Here is an 18,257-nt window from a genome sequence, read left to right on the forward strand (position 1 = left end):
TTTTGAAATTCCAGACCTTTCTTCAACTGGGGACAGCAGCTGCACTTCTTTTTGTTTTTACCAAATTCGAATAAAGGGATGGGCAATTATTTGGGCTGGACTAGCACTTAACAATTTTGCTGAAATGTTGCGTTCCACCCACCAATAGTTCCCTTACGTCACGTGAATGCACGGTCATCCACGAATTGCATGGTCCCACACAGTCAGGTCCCCAACTCTTGCCACTGGAGGAGATACTGTGCATGTGCGGCTGCATAGTGGCCAATCACGCAGCAAATTTAAATGGACCGCACTCGAAAACAAATGAGTGGGGCAATTGCATAATTATAAACATTGCATAAATATAAATTCTAATAGTAGTCAGATGTTATCTTACATTCACATAATTTATTCGATATGCTTAGAAGCGAATCAAAGAAAAAATAGAAATGTACGGTAACTTCTGCTCTCTATAAACCAGTGTTGTGAAATAGAACTTCACCCCCTTTCGACCCTGTTTCAGCTTTCATTCCCCACCTCAGTCATCATTTAGCACCCCCCACCCGCCCCCCAAACCCCGTAAAGATTACGAATGCCGTCCCAATTGGTGCCAGATGAAAACTAACGTGCCATCATACTTTGGATATCGGGAGAATAAAGATGCAGTGCTGGTCACTTTCTTCGGTGAAAGAGTTGTGGAGATTAGCAGTCACGACTCCACTCTAAATTGGATAGGGCATATTACAGGACACAATGTATGCTGGATACGACGTCCGCCATTGCGTCCCAGAATCACGGAATGGATCCTTTTCAGATAGGGCCCGGGAGAAGCAATTTCGAGTATTATGAATTTGAGTGAATAATTTCTACATTTTCTCCTTAGCTGATGTTCCAGTCTGTCTGTGACCCATGAGAATTGGAAGGCGATAGAAGAATTGTATTCGACTCGAAAGGTTAACTCTACTTCTTCTCCAAAGATGCTCTCTGACCAGCTGAGATTTCCAGCATGTTCTTTTTTTATTATAGATAAACGTGCAGCGCGAACTTCCGCACGCATTCAATTTTTGTCCCATCCTGGGAGCAGGATAGAATTATTGGCGTGCCGGATCTGGCCAGCTGGCTTTATTTTACCCACGACTATTCTAATGGCGCTGTAACAAATATGGTGCATGTCAACCTAAACAATGATAAACACGAAACAACGGCTGCCTTGCTCCTAGTGCATATGAAAATATCTAATGATTAGCAGTACAATTCAAGGTAGAGAATTCCGGGGAAGAATATTGATGATTATAGTGGAAGCACTTGGACCAACCTCAGTACTGAGCTCAAATGGTTTTACTATTAATTAATTTAACAATAAGTGTCACTGGATATTTCACTGCACTCTTGAATTGCTCTCTGAACTTGGTCTGTGTTACCCCATAAATAAATGTGTTCGTGCAGCAACTTAAATTCCGCAGTATATATCCGACTTGTTCAAATATATATAAGGAATCATTGTGATCATAATTATTTGTGTTTGTAATAGTAATATAGAAGAATTCTATAACATATAAAAGCCACAGCAGTATGAAACTCCCTGAAACAGTGAAGAGTAAAATAATAGACTTCCTCCTGCTCTCCATCTCTGGGTCACTGATATTCTCTCCCTTGCTTTCCCCCCTCAGTCCCTTACGGACACGACTGGCCACTAAAATGTGTCTGACCGTCAGAGCATTGAGCAACAAAATTAAACCGAATGGGAGCAATGGGGTTAAAATCGTATCAAACCAGTCAAATGCCACCCATCCTGGCTCAGTATAGTAGCTTGATTTGATATCACATAACCATGGTACATTGTTGATTATCTCTCCGGATTTATATGTGAAATAATAGGGAATGTTTTTCAAACAGAGCACAAGGCAGGAGCTTGCTAGAACCACATTTGCAGTTTTCCCGGTGCAATAATTTGTTTTCAGCTTCTGGCAACAAATAGCCACAAAGCGATCAAAGCTGAAAGCGATTGTTAACCAGACAGAGCAGTCTATCGATGCACGGCGCAGTATTTTAATAACACTGCATATTGGTGTGATGCGCAGGAAAGATCCAGGAAAAAAATAAGAACTGATCCGGTTCAATATGACCTCAATGATAATGACCAGTTGGTCCGAAGCTGCCATGGCCACCAGGTAGCGTGTGATACATGTGGAGAGACCGCACTTTCCTCGGGACAGGATCACAATCGCCACTAAATTAACTGTCGGGAAGAGAAGGGAAAAATGACTAAGATTTATTGATTAAACTCAACAACCGTCTTCCATAACTGAGCTCAAACAGTACGTATATTAACGTAGGATATCGCAGTTATCTCACCCCAGGTCCATGCAGCTGCACTCTGCGCAACAGTCACTGCATAGGGGTTAAGGGCATGATCCAGGGAGGAATTGATTTCCCCAGCCCAGAGGCTGTGGGCTCTCAATCCAATTACTATAACGTCCCCAGGCTGAAAGAGAGTACGTTCCATGGAATTCCAAGTTTTGAGGCTGCATCTTTATATTGAGGCAATGAAGAAAAAAACTGCCCAATATCAAAACATTTCAGTGTTCACTTTAAAAAGCATGGTGTGACCAACAGCAATTATGATTCTACATCGACTGATTTTCCGAGTAATACAAGTGTTTGACGAGTTGCCTGCACTGTAGTCAATTGCAAGATTAACATGATTGCCACTAACAACAATAACTGGATTAGTTAGCGCGCCTATAGTTTTGAAACAGTATTATATATCCTGTTGAGTCAACGGATTGAAAGTGTGCGACCATTGCAATTCTATCACTGACCCAGTAACTGAATAAAGGTCACAAATTGGTCCAGATTGTAAACATCTTCGTCACCGAGCAATACCAGGGAACAGTCCACACAGATTATATAAATTATCTGATTATAGTCAATTACCAGGAACACCAATGACAGCAAGGGCGACATAGCATATTTTTCTGATGCTGCGAAATATAACAGTCATTTTCTGTTGGAAGTCTTGCTGTCCTTTCGTGCTATCGGCAATCGCTCTGAATTACATCTGAAGTGATACATTCATATAGACTTCAATTTATACCTTTTGGTGTCTCCGCTGGGAGAGTAAGGTTGCAGCACCGGTAAAATTAGATTCAGATGTTTGAACAAACAGATTACGACACTCGAGTTCAGTCCCTGTTATGATCACATATATTGAAATTGCATTGCCCTGTTGAAGGGACAATAACCAAATACAGGACAATTCAGCGAATAGTTGTTATCTTAAATTAAAACTGAAGCCTGTATCATATCATGAATGGTGCAGATCTTTGACAGTACCGAAATACTCATCTATATTTGTGTGGTGATTTATAGAATTCTGCTCTGTAAATTGAAAGTAATGCAGCAACTCAAACGAATCCCTACCTGAAAGCAATCCCAAAATCAAAGCAAACTGGCCAACTCAAGTCTCAAAGCAAATCAGTCAAATTCAAAGCAATCCGAAATCGAACAAACTACTCAACAGAAACCAACCATCTCATGCAAAATACATGTCGTTAATACACCTACATAGTGGGCGTATAAATGTAAATGTATATTAATAAAGATGACTGTGAGGGCATGAATGAAGTTAGGAGGAATGAAGATGCCACATGTTCAATGGAATATCAGAGTCGAATTGGAGTACAGGAGCAAAGAGATGAAGGATCATTGAAAGCAGCCACAAACGTTAACAAGTTCACAACAAATACAAAAAAAAGCAGATGGGTTAATTTCTAGAAGACAGCAGGGACGTTAAATTAAACTTATGTAGACAATTGGTTTGACCAGACTGTACTTTGCATAATTCTCCTCTCCATCTTACATAAAGTGTATTGAGGAGTGTAGAAGGTGCACTTTTATTTCAAAGGACAATAGTAGAACTGGATGCAGTTAAGTATCAGGGGAACTAAATAGGCTCTGACTCTTTTCTCTAAAAAGGAAAATCTGAAGTGTGACATTATAACGCCATTTATATTTATACAGGTGCTGATTGCGTCGACGTGGAGAAGTTGCTACCAATTGTGGGGAGTCAAAACGAGGTGCCATAGCAATAAGAGAGTGACCACTAAATCCATTCCATAATTGATGGAAACTCTTTCCGAAAAAAGTGGATAGAACATAAGAATAGGAGAGTTTCACACGGCCTGTCAAGCCTGCTCCTTCATTCAATAAAATGATCACTGAAATTCGACATCAAGAACACTTTCCTGCAAAACCACTTATTTCATTTACTGCAAAAAATAAGAACTTAATCATCAGAACATAAGGAATAGGAGCAGGATTGGACCATTCGGCCCCTCGAGCCTGCTCCGCAATTCAATAAGTTCAAGGCGGATCTATTCAATGGAGTCAACTTCACTTCCTTGCCATCTCCTCAGAAACGTTCAATCCCTTAACATTCTAAAATCTGTAAGATTTCCACCCTAAATAAATTCAATGACCCAGCATCCACTGCTCTCTATGGAGAATTCCAAAATTTTACGACCTTCAGAAAGAAATTCTTCCTCGATTCCTTTTTAAATGGGCGATACCTTATTCTGACATGATGGCTCCTATTTCTAGATAACCCCACGAGGAGAAGCAACGTCTCTGCCTCTAACGTGGCAAGTCCCCTTAGAATTTTAGACTTCCAAATAAGTTCACCTCTCATTCTTCTTTAAACCAGTGTTTACAGGCCCAACCTGCTCAAGGTTTCTGATAAGATAACCCCTTCATCTCAGGAATCAAACTCGTGAACGTTCTCTGAACTGCATCCACTGAAAGTTTATTGCTGCATAACTAACGATACCCAAATTGTATGCAGTACTGTGGGAGTGGTCTCACCAACGCCCTGTCCATTTGGAGCAGGACGTCCCTACTGTTATATTCTATTCCCCTTGCTATCAAGGCCAATATTCAATTTTCCTTCCAATGTATTGCTGTACCTGCAGGCTAACATTGTGTGTTTCATGTGCCTTGCGCAAATCAATCAGTAGCAGCGCAGCATTATTGAATTTCTCCACATTTAATTCATAATTTGCTTTTTTATTTTTCCTACCAAAGTGGATAACCTCACATTTTCCAACATTATACTCCATCTGCCAAAGGGTTGCCCACTCACATAGCCTATCAATAAACCTTTCCGGGTTACTTGTGTCGTCCTCACAACTTGCTGTCCCACCTTGCTTTGCATCATCAGCAAATTTGGCTGTATTCCATTCTGTCTCTTCATCGAAGTAATCAATATCGATTGTAAATAGTTGAGGCCGCAGGAATAATACCTGTGCCAGCCCACTGTTTAATGTCAGCCAAACTGAAAATAACCCAGTTATTCCATATCTCTGTTTTCTGTTTGCTCGCCAAACTTCTATCCGTCCTAATATATTACCCTACCCCGTGCCCTCCTATCTTCTGCAGCAACCTTTTATATGGCACATTTTCAATGCCTTTCGGAAACCCAAATACAGCACATCCACTCGTTCCCATTTATCTACTCTGCTCGTCAGATACTCAAATAAAGGCAATAAATTTATCAAACATGTGTTCGCTTTTCATAAAACCGTGCTGAATTTGCTTGAGTGCGTTAGGATGTTCGGAATGTCGTTTTAGACCAGTTTATAGACGAGACTATAGTTTATAGAAATAATCCATCAGTTATTCGCAGTCTGGAATATACTCATCGATTGAAAATCCACAGTCCTGTGGGAATGAAAAATCTAAAGTTTCACAAGCCTCTGATAGAAAAATGTCTTCTTACCTCAATCCTAATTGGACGACCTCTTGTGTTAGGAATATGACCTAATTCTCCATGCACCATCACCGGAACACGCTCACTTCACATCTAACCTGTGAAGCCCTTTATGAATTTTAAACGTTTCAATGAGATCACCATTCTAAACACTAGCAAATATCGCTCCATTGCACAAACAAGCAAATGGAGACACAAATCCAAAACCCGTATCAACTACTACAGAGATGTACAAATATAGCAGACGCATGGAAATAACTGGACAATATATCGCCGTCCATTCTTAATCACTGGATCAAAATCCTGGAACTCCCTCCTTACCTGTGGGAATGCCTTCAGGATACTGACTGCCTCAGTGAAAATAGGCTACTCCCCACCACCTTCGAAAGGGCAATTATGGAAGGGGCATAATCGCTGTCTTTGCCCACGGCAACCACATCCCATGATAGAATAGAATTAAATGCTGCCCCAAATGCTGCCCCATAAGAGAGCACTCTTGACCCAGGAACTATTCTTTGATGCGCACCATTTATGGCAATTACGTCCATCCCATGGTAAGGAGATCAATATCTGCACGATACTACAGCTGTGTCCTCAAAAAAGCCCGATATAATTCAGCAAGACGTCTTCACTGTTATACTCTAAACCAATTGCAATAAAAGCTAACATAGTGTGATACGATTTTAAAATTCCACGATAGTAAGACACTGGCAGTAGACAATGTAGGTGAGCAGCAATCCCACAGCCCGAGCAACAGTAGGATAGAACTGTATTAATAAAGTACATTACGTACACTGTTCCAAGAAATCGCATAGGACAGGATGTCCAGATGGGCAAATGTAAAATCACAATCGTCTGAGACTGCGAGATGTGAACTTTTCTGTAATGGTAATAGACATTGTGTTTGAGATGTACAGCCCACACAATTCGAGCGAACTTGTAAAATGCATTGTCATCATGAGGTTGTTGATGTAACGTTAACTGCCATGAAACCTTGCGATCGTGCTGATCAGGTGTGTAATTGTTCAAAATAGATCAATGTAGCTGTATAATTGAAGTAAAAGAGAAAATGAGTGTGGCAAATCTTCAGTAATGACTCAGTAAGATCGCTCTCACTGCAGGTATAGGATTAAACGATTCTTTGACTTTCAACAGACTTCGAGTGGTGTATTCATTGGTTACACTATATGAATTGACGTTGAAGACAGTATTCCCCTGGGAGAACATATGGCCGTTGACACATCATCACCGAGTGATTATTTTTAACTACCACGCTAAAAATCCGAAGTAATCTGTGACGAAACGTGTCGGTCAACTGGGGAATCCGAACATAGAGAATGCTGTGAAAGGAAAAAGACTCGTGGTAAACTTAAGTATGTCTGTGATGTGTATGTAGTGTGTGTGGTTATGTTTAGTTGATTAAGAATATCATATTGTTTGATTAATGAAATTTGTATAGAATTATGTTGCGATATTTGCTGGCAGGTTGGAAGACAATAAGAGATTGATATTTTGAACGTGATATATATGTTGTGTAATATATAAAAATGTACATAGATACTCTTAATGCAGTGGACCGACTGTAGTCTATCAAGGGCCGCCTGTCACGGGCACGAAAAGTACTTCATAACTAGTAGGCAAATAATTCTTATCCGTCTCTCAGTTCGGTCATTGGTGATGACTGGCAGCCGTAAAATAGAGTGGGGGCCTGAAGGGTCGCTCACCAATTTTATGCGTATGATCGCCAGGGGCTTATAGACAAAATGATGAAGGGTAAATGGGATTCCTCACAAGAGCCATCTATTCAGAAGGAAGCGTGGGAGCAATAAAAACGAAAAAGTGCAACGAAAGCTGGTATAATTGTCGGACGACAGTTTCTAACATACAAAGAACTGACTAAACCAGGAATAGAAGAACTTAAGAAATTAAGAGAGGAAAATAAAAAATTGAAGAAAATGTTACAAGAACGTAGGGTGGGAAGATTTGGAGGTGGAAACATGGAAGGAAACACAGATGTACCCCGCCACATAGATACATTGGGTAGAAAGCGCTGGGGTGCACATCAAGTGATGAAGAGCAACAGGCATCTCTGCCGCCTGTCAGAACCTCGGTAAATCACCAGCGAAATATAAAGGCAACATATGCAGCGTTCACACCATTATGAAAACAGGGAATTTTCAAGGGCCTGCCTTACTATAAGGCCCATCTCGTAATTACAGTTCTCTGGAGTTAAAGAAGACCACCGAAATGCATAACATGCATACACGAGATGTGCACCAAATCACAACGGCAAAGTGTCCACGTGATATGTGGAATACCTTGACAAATGCCCAACGGGGTTAAAGATATATTCCCGCATATAACGCTGATACTGACGTATGACAGAAGGCGTTAGATGCCTGTCAACACAGACTTGGGCAAACCTACACCAAACTGTAGGCTCATCTATTAGTTAAATAAAAGAAAAATGGGAACACAAGGAAGATGGAGAAAGGTAGTGGACGGCATATCTGTAATTCTCAGGACAACCTGCGGCAAACAAGGACGACCAGGCATATCGGAAAATACTTAAAGGTGGTTCCTCCTAGGAAACCAGAAATTCCTAAAATTGTGGGTGATAGCTGCCGATACGTATGATGGCTTGATCACCTGGTCACGTCAAGTAGAAGGTGATAGCAATGCAATACAGATAAAAATGGAACTGGCTGCAGCTACAACCCGAGGGAGTGTGTTGTGGCTGCGGGTTAGTAGGACACGTAAAAAGGGATTGTATCCAAAAGCAACCCACGCGGCAGCCAGACCAATGCATTCATTGCCGATGTATTGGCCACACCAGAGAACAGTGTCGGGGCAAGGGCAGCGGTTACCAGGAACATGGACCCATGCTGGGGTCGGGGTGGGGTGGGCGACTCCTTTAAGATCACCCAAACTTACCGACCAACAACTGCTCCAGGCCTTGATGGACCTGGACCGCGTTTGAAGGTCAGCGGCACACTTGCAGAGTGAATTTGATCCACGATCAATGTAACAGCGTTGTTAGGTGGCCGGCCGTGCGAAATTCTAGTGGTCACGGGAGCGTCAGTCTCAATTACGGATGTACTTTGTCAATAACGGGGGTGGGGATATCATCCACATAAGAAAAACTAAGTGAAGTCACGTAATTAAAGTTAGCGGGAATCTTATTACATAATAAATTAAGAACATAAGAAGAGTGAAAAAGATTAGGCCTCCAGCCTGCTCCGCCATTAATTAGATCATGGCTGATCTGATCACGTACACAGCTCCAATTCCTCGCCGGCTCCCCATAACCGCTTATCCCCTTATATTTTAAGGAACAGTCTATTTCTGTGCTAAATTTAATCAATGTCTCAGATTACACAGCTCTCTGAGGCAGCATATTCCACAGATTTACAACTCTCTAAGATAACAAATTTCTCCTCATTTCTGTTTTAAATGGGCGGCCCCTAATTCTAAGATCGTGCCCCCTTGTTCTATTCTCCTCTGTCAGTGCAGACATCCTCTCCGCATCCATCTTTTCGGCTCGCTCATAAGCTTATACATTCACCTATCATTCCTGTGAATTCCAATGAGTAGAGGTCCAACCTACTCAACCTTTCCTGATAATCAACACTCTCATCCCCGGAATCAACCAAATGTACCTTCTCTGAACTGCCTCCAATGCAAGTATATCCTTTCATAACAATGGAAACCAAAACTGCCCGCAGTATTCCAGGTGTGGACTCACCAATACCCAATACAGCTGTAGTAAGGCTTCCTGCTGTTATACACTTTCCCCTTTGCAATAAAGGCCAACATACCACTGGCCTTCGTGATCGTTCCTGTACTGGCATACTATCATTTGTGTTTCATGCACAATTACCCTCAGGTCCCGCTATACTGCGGCAATTTGTGATCTTTCTCCATTTAAATAATAACTCGCTCTTTGATTATTTTCTGTGAGGTGCATGACCTCACACTTTCCAACATTATACTCCACCTGACAAACTTTTGCCTACATACTTAGACAGTCAATGTCCTTTTGCAGATATTTTGTATCCGCCTCACATGATGCTTTTCCTCCCAATTTTGTGACGTCAGCAAACTTTGCTGTGTTACACTCAGTCCTTTCTCCCAAGGCATCAATATAGATTGTAAATAGATTGGGCGCCAGCTGAGATTTATGTCATGCCTATTAACGAAGACACACTATTGGTGATAATTCTTTTGGACCAATTATCAGCCTTAGTTGATCGGCGCGAAAATAAAATAGTCTGGGTAAAGACCAGCGGACAAAATACCAAACCTTTGTGGTAATCTACAATACCGATATTAAAAATAGGGTAGGGAGTAAGCAACACTTCGAAGGAACTGGAAAGTCCTGTAATGATGTGGAGCCATTTGCCAGAATATCTGTGGAGTGTGACCAACGTCCAAACAGGACTGCGCACTGGTAAAGGGCGACCCGGTCACAATTACAGGATTTAAATGCACACCTCACAGGCAGTATCCCATTAAGCCCGAGACTATGTATGCCGTAAAAAAATAGTAAGTGACCGACTTGAAGTGGGAAAATTGGTGAGGCGGAAGGGACTATTAACTCCCCGGTGTGGCTTGGAAAGTAACCTGATGGATTATATCGGCTAACTATTGGTTAGACAGCACTCAAAAAAGTAAGCCCCAGAGAAAATCCTTTCAATGGCCATTCCAGCCATGAATTTGAAAGGACTCAAACCCGAAAACAAGGCATTTACCGTGTTGCACATAGCCAACGGATTTTGGTCCATACCCCTGGAAAATTAAACCCAGGATAAATTCGCCTTTAGGATAGGCCACCAATATACCTGGACACAGGTCCCACAAGAGTTCCACAACAGCCTGGCGACATTTCACCGGACTATGATTCGAATCAATCAGAAGATGGACCTATACCCTGAGAGATGCAAGATAGTGCAGGAGGTAGACGACCTGCTGATAGCCTCAGAGGATGACAGGGGTATCACAGATGCACGTGGTGAGGCCCTGGAATCAGGGCTTCGTGTGAACCACAAGAACTTTCAGATTGGACAAGCCACAGTGCAATATCTAATGACAGCAAATAATCTATTAGAATTATGTCACGGGCAAAGACAGTCCCTGGGGTTCGTAAAGTACTGTGACTCTTTAGTTACTACAGGAACTTCATAACTAAGTTCACAGCAATCACGGAACTGGTGCATAGACTGGTAATGCCGCCTGCGAGGCTGACAACTCTGCAAAAGTATAAATAGTACCAGTCTACAGTATCGCTACTGAAGAAGACATTAATTTAGTAAAATGTCCTGTGGACATAAGTAATAGGGAAAAGGCAGAATGGAAAAGAATGGGAAGCGTTCCTGGCCAGGAATCCGTATGGAAAAAAGGCGGATAGGTTTTGGCCCACTTCTGCACAAAGAAGAAGCTCATGGAATTACATCATAGTATTCGACACGCTGGGCGTGAAGATATGATAACAAGTATCTGCCGAGACAATCGATGGCCAGTAATGTGACGCGACTTTGCTACGTATTTTCAGCAACCAACACAATCCGGGAAGGCCATAAAAATAATAATGGCCGAGCAGCCACGCCCACGGTATCCAAGGGAGTATATATAAATTGATTTAACAGGGCCACTGCTAAAGTCTCGTGGAAGAAAATACTGTACAGTGGGGAATAGCCACTCAAATTGATTCTGATCAAGGAACCCATTTCACAGAGCAGGTAGTAAAGTTATTGTGCACCGCATTAGGCATCAAACAGAAATTTGACATCCCTTGCCAGCACGAGAGTTCGGGGATTGTGGAATGGCTGAAACGCAATAAAAAGACAGATGTTGTAAGGCAATCCAAGGGACATAACATACCTGGTCGAATTGTTACCTGCAATATTAATGAGGCTGCGAGCAACCACATCCGTACAACGGGTCTAACACTATAGGAACTCATAAGAGGTAGCTGCCATGAGACTATCTGAAGGAGTAATTACATGGGGAGTGGACTTGAATCCATTAACGGACCGCATTGGAGGATATGTAATGGAATTGAACAAACAGTTAAAAGGCATGGGACAGGAAGTCAGGGAAAAGCAGGTAGGTACTGACCAAGATGAGGATTTTAAATCACCAGTAGACGTCCCACAGGTTGGGGAAAAGTTAATGGTAAAAGGTATAATGGGCCGAACGGGATTTGCCCCGAATTGATCCGGACCATATGAAAATCTCATAAGCGGCGACACATGCGCTTGTGTAGGCGATGGAAACAGTGGTCCCAGTTGAAACGATACACTGACATGTACTGGATAGCTCAAGAGCATCCACCATTTTCCTATTTACAGTATGACCTGGATGATCATGGTTGCGATAACAGTTTGGACTCACGGAACATAACCTTCTGGAAAATAGACATCCATAGGATCAGGGAGACTCGAAATACCAACAGGGAAGTGAGAGGGTGGACAGACCTTCCTCTGATTGGGCCGAACATTTCGCGTGTGTAAAGAAACTTCACCCACAATATTGGGCATTGAATGTGGCAACAATGGAATAGGGACCAATTTCCTGACCTATCAGAGATGCGTACAGATTAAGGTTATGTTATTCCCAGGGCTGACACAGGTATTAGATGCCCGTAGAAAACTATGGCGGCGCGGTAGCTATATGCTGTGCCTTACAGAGGAGGGTAGCCACAGCCACATAGAAGACTTCACATCAGACATCGTGAGAGAACGCCGGATATTTTACCGGGACATCATCCCGAATTTGGTCCACTAACATTCTCTCGACTTCACTATGTGCGTTAGACCCAAGCAAACGTTTGAGCGTAAAAATACGTTTGTACACGAAACGATGAGACATATCTATCCGCAGTAATTCGGCTAAAGTTGTCTGAATATTCGCCAACCACCGCACCAACACCATCAGCCCCCACAACAATTGTGCCCTCTCCGTCTTCACTGGAGTGACCAATCCATATTGATAGACCTCCGAGCGGAGTGGGCTTACGAATGGAAGGAATCCAGTTGTATGATAATGTGCACCACCAGATACTCCCGGTATTAGTTAATCTGACAGACGACAATTTAGCATAGAAATGTGATCCCAAGGTCAGGGCACTTTATGACCAGAATGTTACCATAGTACTCAGGGAAACTCGGTCCGCCTCAGCTACCTCCCAATACCGAGGACACAAAGGTCACCGACGCCACAAGCGAGGACTTGTCAACGATGTACTGACTGCCTTAAATTCCTGCAGAACCCTCGCAAATACCCTGGCTATCCAATCCGTCAATGCAATCTCAAACAGTCTTAAGGATACCATGCGGATTTTACTTCAGAAGTACAGGGGTGATGCCAGGACGGCGGTAGACTTGGGACCACACACCTCCAAAATACTATTACAGGGGTTTAAGCTATTGTAGGGGCATGTTGCCACTATTAACCACCTACTTAACGGAAAATATAACAAAGCCACAAACGGGATAAAACGAGATATTTGTCAGGCCTATGCGGTATGGTTGTAGAAGAAGTTCGCCATAACATGGACTAAATGCAGGCCGGAAGGGTCGCTGACTGGATGAACAGCACCCAAATAATTCAGTCAGCATATCACACGGGATCACCGGATTGGTGCATATTAAAGGCATGATAAGGATCTACCCTGTTAAGGGTGGTTGCGCTGACTCCCACACCTCATTAGTAAGGATGGTGCTTATGTTCCTGCTAATGACCGGAAACGTGAAACCATACCTGCAGTACGAGGTAGAGCAAACAGAATTGATTAGTGAAAGGGACTACCTGCAGTACAATCGTAATGTGATCAAAAGAAATTGAACAATGAGAGGGGTCTCATTGAATTTGTGCCACGGAGAAGGGAGCCTAACGATCTGTCCACACCAGGTGGGACAAGGTAGTAAGGATGGATGCGGGTTCAATCAGACTATCGGATGTGTGCTAGAAATAAGTCCAGCGGAATTTAGAAACATAGAAACATAGAAAATAGGTGCAGGAGTAGGCCATTCGGCCCTTCTAGCCTGCACCGCCATTCAATGAGTTCATGGCTGAACATTCAACTTCAGTACCCCATTCCTGCTTTCTCGCCATACCCCTTGATCCCCCTAGCAGTAAGGACCTCATCTAACTCCTTTTTGAATATATTTAGTGAATTGGCCTCAACAACTTTCTGTGGTAGAGAATTCCACAGGTTCACCACTCTCTGGGTGAAGAAGTTCCTCCGCATCTCGGTCCTAAATGGCTTACCCCTTATCCTTAGACTGTGACCCCTGGTTCTGGACTTCCCCAACATTGGGAACATTCTTCCTGCATCTAACCTGTCTAACCCCGTCAGAATTTTATATGTTTCTATGAGGTCCCCTCTCATTCTTCTGAACTCCAGTGAATACAAGCCCAGTTGATCCAGTCTTTCTTGATAGGTCAGTCCCGCCATCCCGGGAATCAGTCTGGTGAACCTTCGCTGCACTCCCTCAATAGCAAGAATGTCCTTCCTCAGGTTAGGAGACCAAAACTGTACACAATACTCCAGGTGTGGCCTCACCAATGCCCTGTACAACTGTAGCAACACCTCCCTGCCCCTGTACTCAAATCCCCTTGCTATGAAGGCCAACATGCCATTTGCTTTCTTAACCGCCTGCTGCACCTGCATGCCAACCTTCAATGACTGATGTACCATGACACCCAGGTCTCTTTGCACCTCCCCTTTTCCTAATCTGTCACCATTCAGATAATAGTCTGTCTCTCTGTTTTTACCACCAAAGTGGATAACCTCACATTTATCCACATTATACTTCTTCTGCCATGCATTTGCCCACTCACCTAACCTATCCAAGTCGCTCTGCAGCCTCACAGCATCCTCCTCGCAGCTCACACTGCCACCCAACTTAGTGTCATCCGCAAATTTGGAGATACTACATTTAATCCCCTCATCTAAATCATTAATGTACAGTGTAAACAGCTGGGGCCCCAGCACAGAACCTTGCGGTACCCCACTAGTCACTGCCTGCCATTCTGAAAAGTACCCATTTACTCCTACTCTTTGCTTCCTGTCTGACAACCAGTTCTCAATCCATGTCAGTACACTACCCCCAATCCCATGTGCTCTAACTTTGCACATCAATCTCTTGTGTGGGACCTTGTCGAACGCCTTCTGAAAGTCCAAATATACCACATCAACTGGTTCTCCCTTATCCACTCTACTGGAAACATCCTCAAAAAATTCCAGAAGATTTGTCAAGCATGATTTCCCTTTCACAAATCCATGCTGACTTGGACCTATCATGTCACCTCTTTCCAAATGCACTGCTGTGACATCCTTAATAATTGATTCCATCATTTTACCCACTACCGATGTCAGGCTGACCGGTCTATAATTCCCTGTTTTCTCTCTCCCTCCTTTTTTAAAAAGTGGGGTTACATTGGCTACCCTCCACTCCATAGGAACTGATCCAGAGTCAATGGAATGTTGGAAAATGACTGTCAACGCATCCACTATTTCCAAGGCCACCTCCTTAAGTACTCTGGGATGCAGTCCATCAGGCCCTGGGGATTTATCGGCCTTCAATCCCATCAATTTCCCCAACACAATTTCCTGGCTAATAAGGATTTCCCTCAGTTCCTCCTCCTTACTAGACCCCCCGACCCCTTTTATAACCGGAAGGTTGTTCGTGTCCTCCTTCGTGAATACCGAACCAAAGTACTTGTTCAATTGGTCCGCCATTTCTTTGTTCCCCGTTATGACTTCCCCTGATTCTGACTGCAGGGGACCTACATTTGTCTTTACTAACCTTTTTCTCTTTACATATCTATAGAAACTTTTGCAATCCGTCTTAATGTTCCCTGCAAGCTTCTTCTCATACTCCATTTTCCCTGCCGTAATCAATCCCTTTGTCCTCCTCTGCTGAGTTCTAAATTTCTCCCAGTCCCCAGGTTCGCTGCTATTTCTGGCCAATTTGTATGCCACTTCCTTGGCTTTAATACTATCCCTGATTTCCCTTGATAGCCACGGTTGAGCCACCTTCCCTTTTTTATTTCTATGCCAGACAGGAATGTACAATTGTTGTAGTTCATCCATGCGGTCTCTAAATGTCTGCCATTGCCCATCCACAGTCAACCCCTTAAGTATCATTGAACCGACCTACGCTGCTTAGTAGGTAAAGGGCGAGTATTCCTTAGTAACCACCGAACGAACTATGGCAGATTGACATGTAACTTCACCAACATCAGCTTTACATCCAGCCTACCCGTGACAATCGGGCGTTCAGTGATGACGTGTAGAAAACGGTCACCCAAAAATTGACCGAAGGGATAAGCATGGACCAAGGCCTCTACGAGGAATCCCTCACAGAGCCCATACTGCTTCTTCCAGAAGATCTAACGAACGTCAGAAATCCTTTACAGAAGCACATTAAACGGTATCACCCACTAAGGCAGGAATCACAAGAATTAGACTAAAAGATCGAAACTGAACCCAATTTGGTCCCGTGTTACGAGCCAGCCTGGAATCCGGGTTTAGAACCTACAAAATATGAGCAGGAGTACGCCATACGCCCCCTCGAGCCTGCTCCACCATTTAATACGATCATATCTGATCCGAGCATGGAGTCAGGTCCATTCCTCTACCCTCTCTCCAGAACCCCTTAATCTCTTATCGTTTAAGAAACTGTATATTTCTGTCACAAATGTATTTACTATCCCAGCTTCCACAGCTCTCTGAGGCAGCAAATTGAACAGATCCACAACACTCTAAGAGATTAAACTTCTCCTCATTTCAGTTTTAAATGGGCGGCTCCTTATTCTAAGATTATGCCCTCTCGTTGTCGGCTCCCCCATCAGTGGAAACATCTTCTCTTCATCCACCTTTGCAAGCCCCCTCATAATCGTATACGTTTCGATAATATCACCTCACATTCTTCTGAATTCCAATGAGTAGAGGTCCAACCTACTCAACCTATCCTCATAAGTCAACCCCCCCATTTCCGGAATCAACCTTGTGAACCTTCTCTGACCTGCCTCTCGAACAATTATATCCTTTCTTAAATATAGAATCCAAAACCGCACGCAATATTCCAGGTTTTGCCTCAGCAATACCTTGTATAATTGTAGAAAGTCTTCCCTGCTTTTATACTCCATCCCTTTCGCAATAAAGATCAAGATTCCATTGGCATTCCTGATCACTTGCTGAACCTGCATAATAACCTTTTGTGTTTCATGCACAAGTACCCCCAGGTCCCGCTGTGCTGCTGCACTTTGCAATCATTCATATTTAAATAATAATTTTCTCTTTGATTTGTTCTGCCAAATTCCATGACCTAACACTTTCGAAAGTTATACTCCATCAGCCAAATTTTTGCCCACTCGCTTAGCCTGTCGATGTCCTTTTGCAGCATTTTGTGTCCTCTTCACATATTCCTTTACCTCCCATCGTTGTATCGTCAGTAAACTTGGCTATGTAACACTCAGTCTCTTCTTCCAATTCTTTAAGATTGATTGTAAATAGTTGGGGTCCCAGCACTGATCGCTGGGGCATCCCACTGGTTACTGATTGCCACATCTGGACTGAACCATTTATCGCTACTCTCTGTTTTCTGTTCGACAGCCAATCCTCTATCCACGTGATATTTTATCTTGTGCAGTAACCTTTTATGTGGCACCTTGTCAAATAACTTCTGGATGTCCAAATGCACCACATCCACTGGTTCCCCTTTGTTCGCCCTATTTGTAACATCCTGAAAGATTTACAGCCAATTTTCAAACAGGACTTCCCTTTCAGAAATGTAAACATCCGCGCTTGGATTCGCATATATTGGTGGCATTCCAGGCGGGTTTATCATTACGCTGGTTGGTTATGACATACGCCACTTGTCCAAACAAAGAAATAATAAGAAAGCTAAAGTAATAGTTAAAATATAGGCGGAGCTCCTTCGATAAGATGTGATTTAGAGCTTAGCAGGCACTGGACCGCCCCAATCCTGTACTGGCCACTTCACAAAGGGGGCAGGACGAATGAGGCAGAGAAGGCAGTAGGCAGTAGTTGTGACCTTGGGCGGGTAGCCAAGGGCCAAAAGGAGGTTTTGAAGGGTGGATTTTTAGAATCCTCCCCTAAAGTAGACCCTGATTAGCAATAGAACATAGTTCTGCATCAAAATATGCACAAATAGCTCACAGTTGACACATGAAACTAAGCAAGTACACATTTCGAAGAAGTATAATGGAACATGATGTCCAGCTATGAGAGTGTAGACCACAGTCCTCTGAGACTGTGAATTGCGCGCGTCTCTATACCTGTCCTCGACATTGTAGTTGAGAAGTACAAAAAAGCACAATTCAAGCTTAATTGTTAACACAATGCTTTTCTCTTTCCGAAATGGATCACTTTAGCTGTATAAACGATTGGACCATTTTATGTTTGGAGAGAGTGAGACCTGAAATGCCTGAGTCCGGACCCAGCAAGCTCGTCTCTCTATTGCATGTATAGACAACAAAC

The 18,257-nt window shown here is 43.0% G+C and overlaps 1 protein-coding gene across 1 annotated transcript; it reads right to left on the reverse strand.

The window, feature by feature from the left end:
• Positions 1 to 1,307: 1,307 nt before the first annotated feature.
• Positions 1,308 to 3,058, reverse strand: LOC139239572 (probable G-protein coupled receptor 139). Its single transcript, XM_070868352.1, has 3 exons — positions 3,039 to 3,058; positions 2,917 to 2,963; positions 1,308 to 2,218 (listed from the first exon to the last, which is right to left on the reverse strand). The coding sequence occupies exons 1-3, from the start codon at positions 3,056 to 3,058 to the stop codon at positions 1,308 to 1,310; spliced, it is 978 nt and encodes a 325-aa protein (XP_070724453.1).
• Positions 3,059 to 18,257: the final 15,199 nt, after the last annotated feature.

This window comes from Pristiophorus japonicus, chromosome 28 (genome assembly GCF_044704955.1).
Source record: "Pristiophorus japonicus isolate sPriJap1 chromosome 28, sPriJap1.hap1, whole genome shotgun sequence".
In the NCBI taxonomy this organism is placed as follows: domain Eukaryota; kingdom Metazoa; phylum Chordata; class Chondrichthyes; family Pristiophoridae; genus Pristiophorus; species Pristiophorus japonicus.

What these genes read in the sequence shown, in the direction of transcription:
- LOC139239572 (XM_070868352.1), bottom strand. Translation starts at nt 3,058, where the DNA reads ATGAATGTATCACTTCAGAT. An exon ending in ATGAATGTATCACTTCAGAT is followed by an intron (nt 2,964 to 3,038) that starts GTAATTCAGAGC and finishes TATATTTCGCAG; the next exon opens with CATCAGAAAAATATGCTATG. An exon ending in TGCTGTCATTGGTGTTCCTG is followed by an intron (nt 2,219 to 2,916) that starts GTAATTGACTAT and finishes TCTTCCCGACAG; the next exon opens with TTAATTTAGTGGCGATTGTG.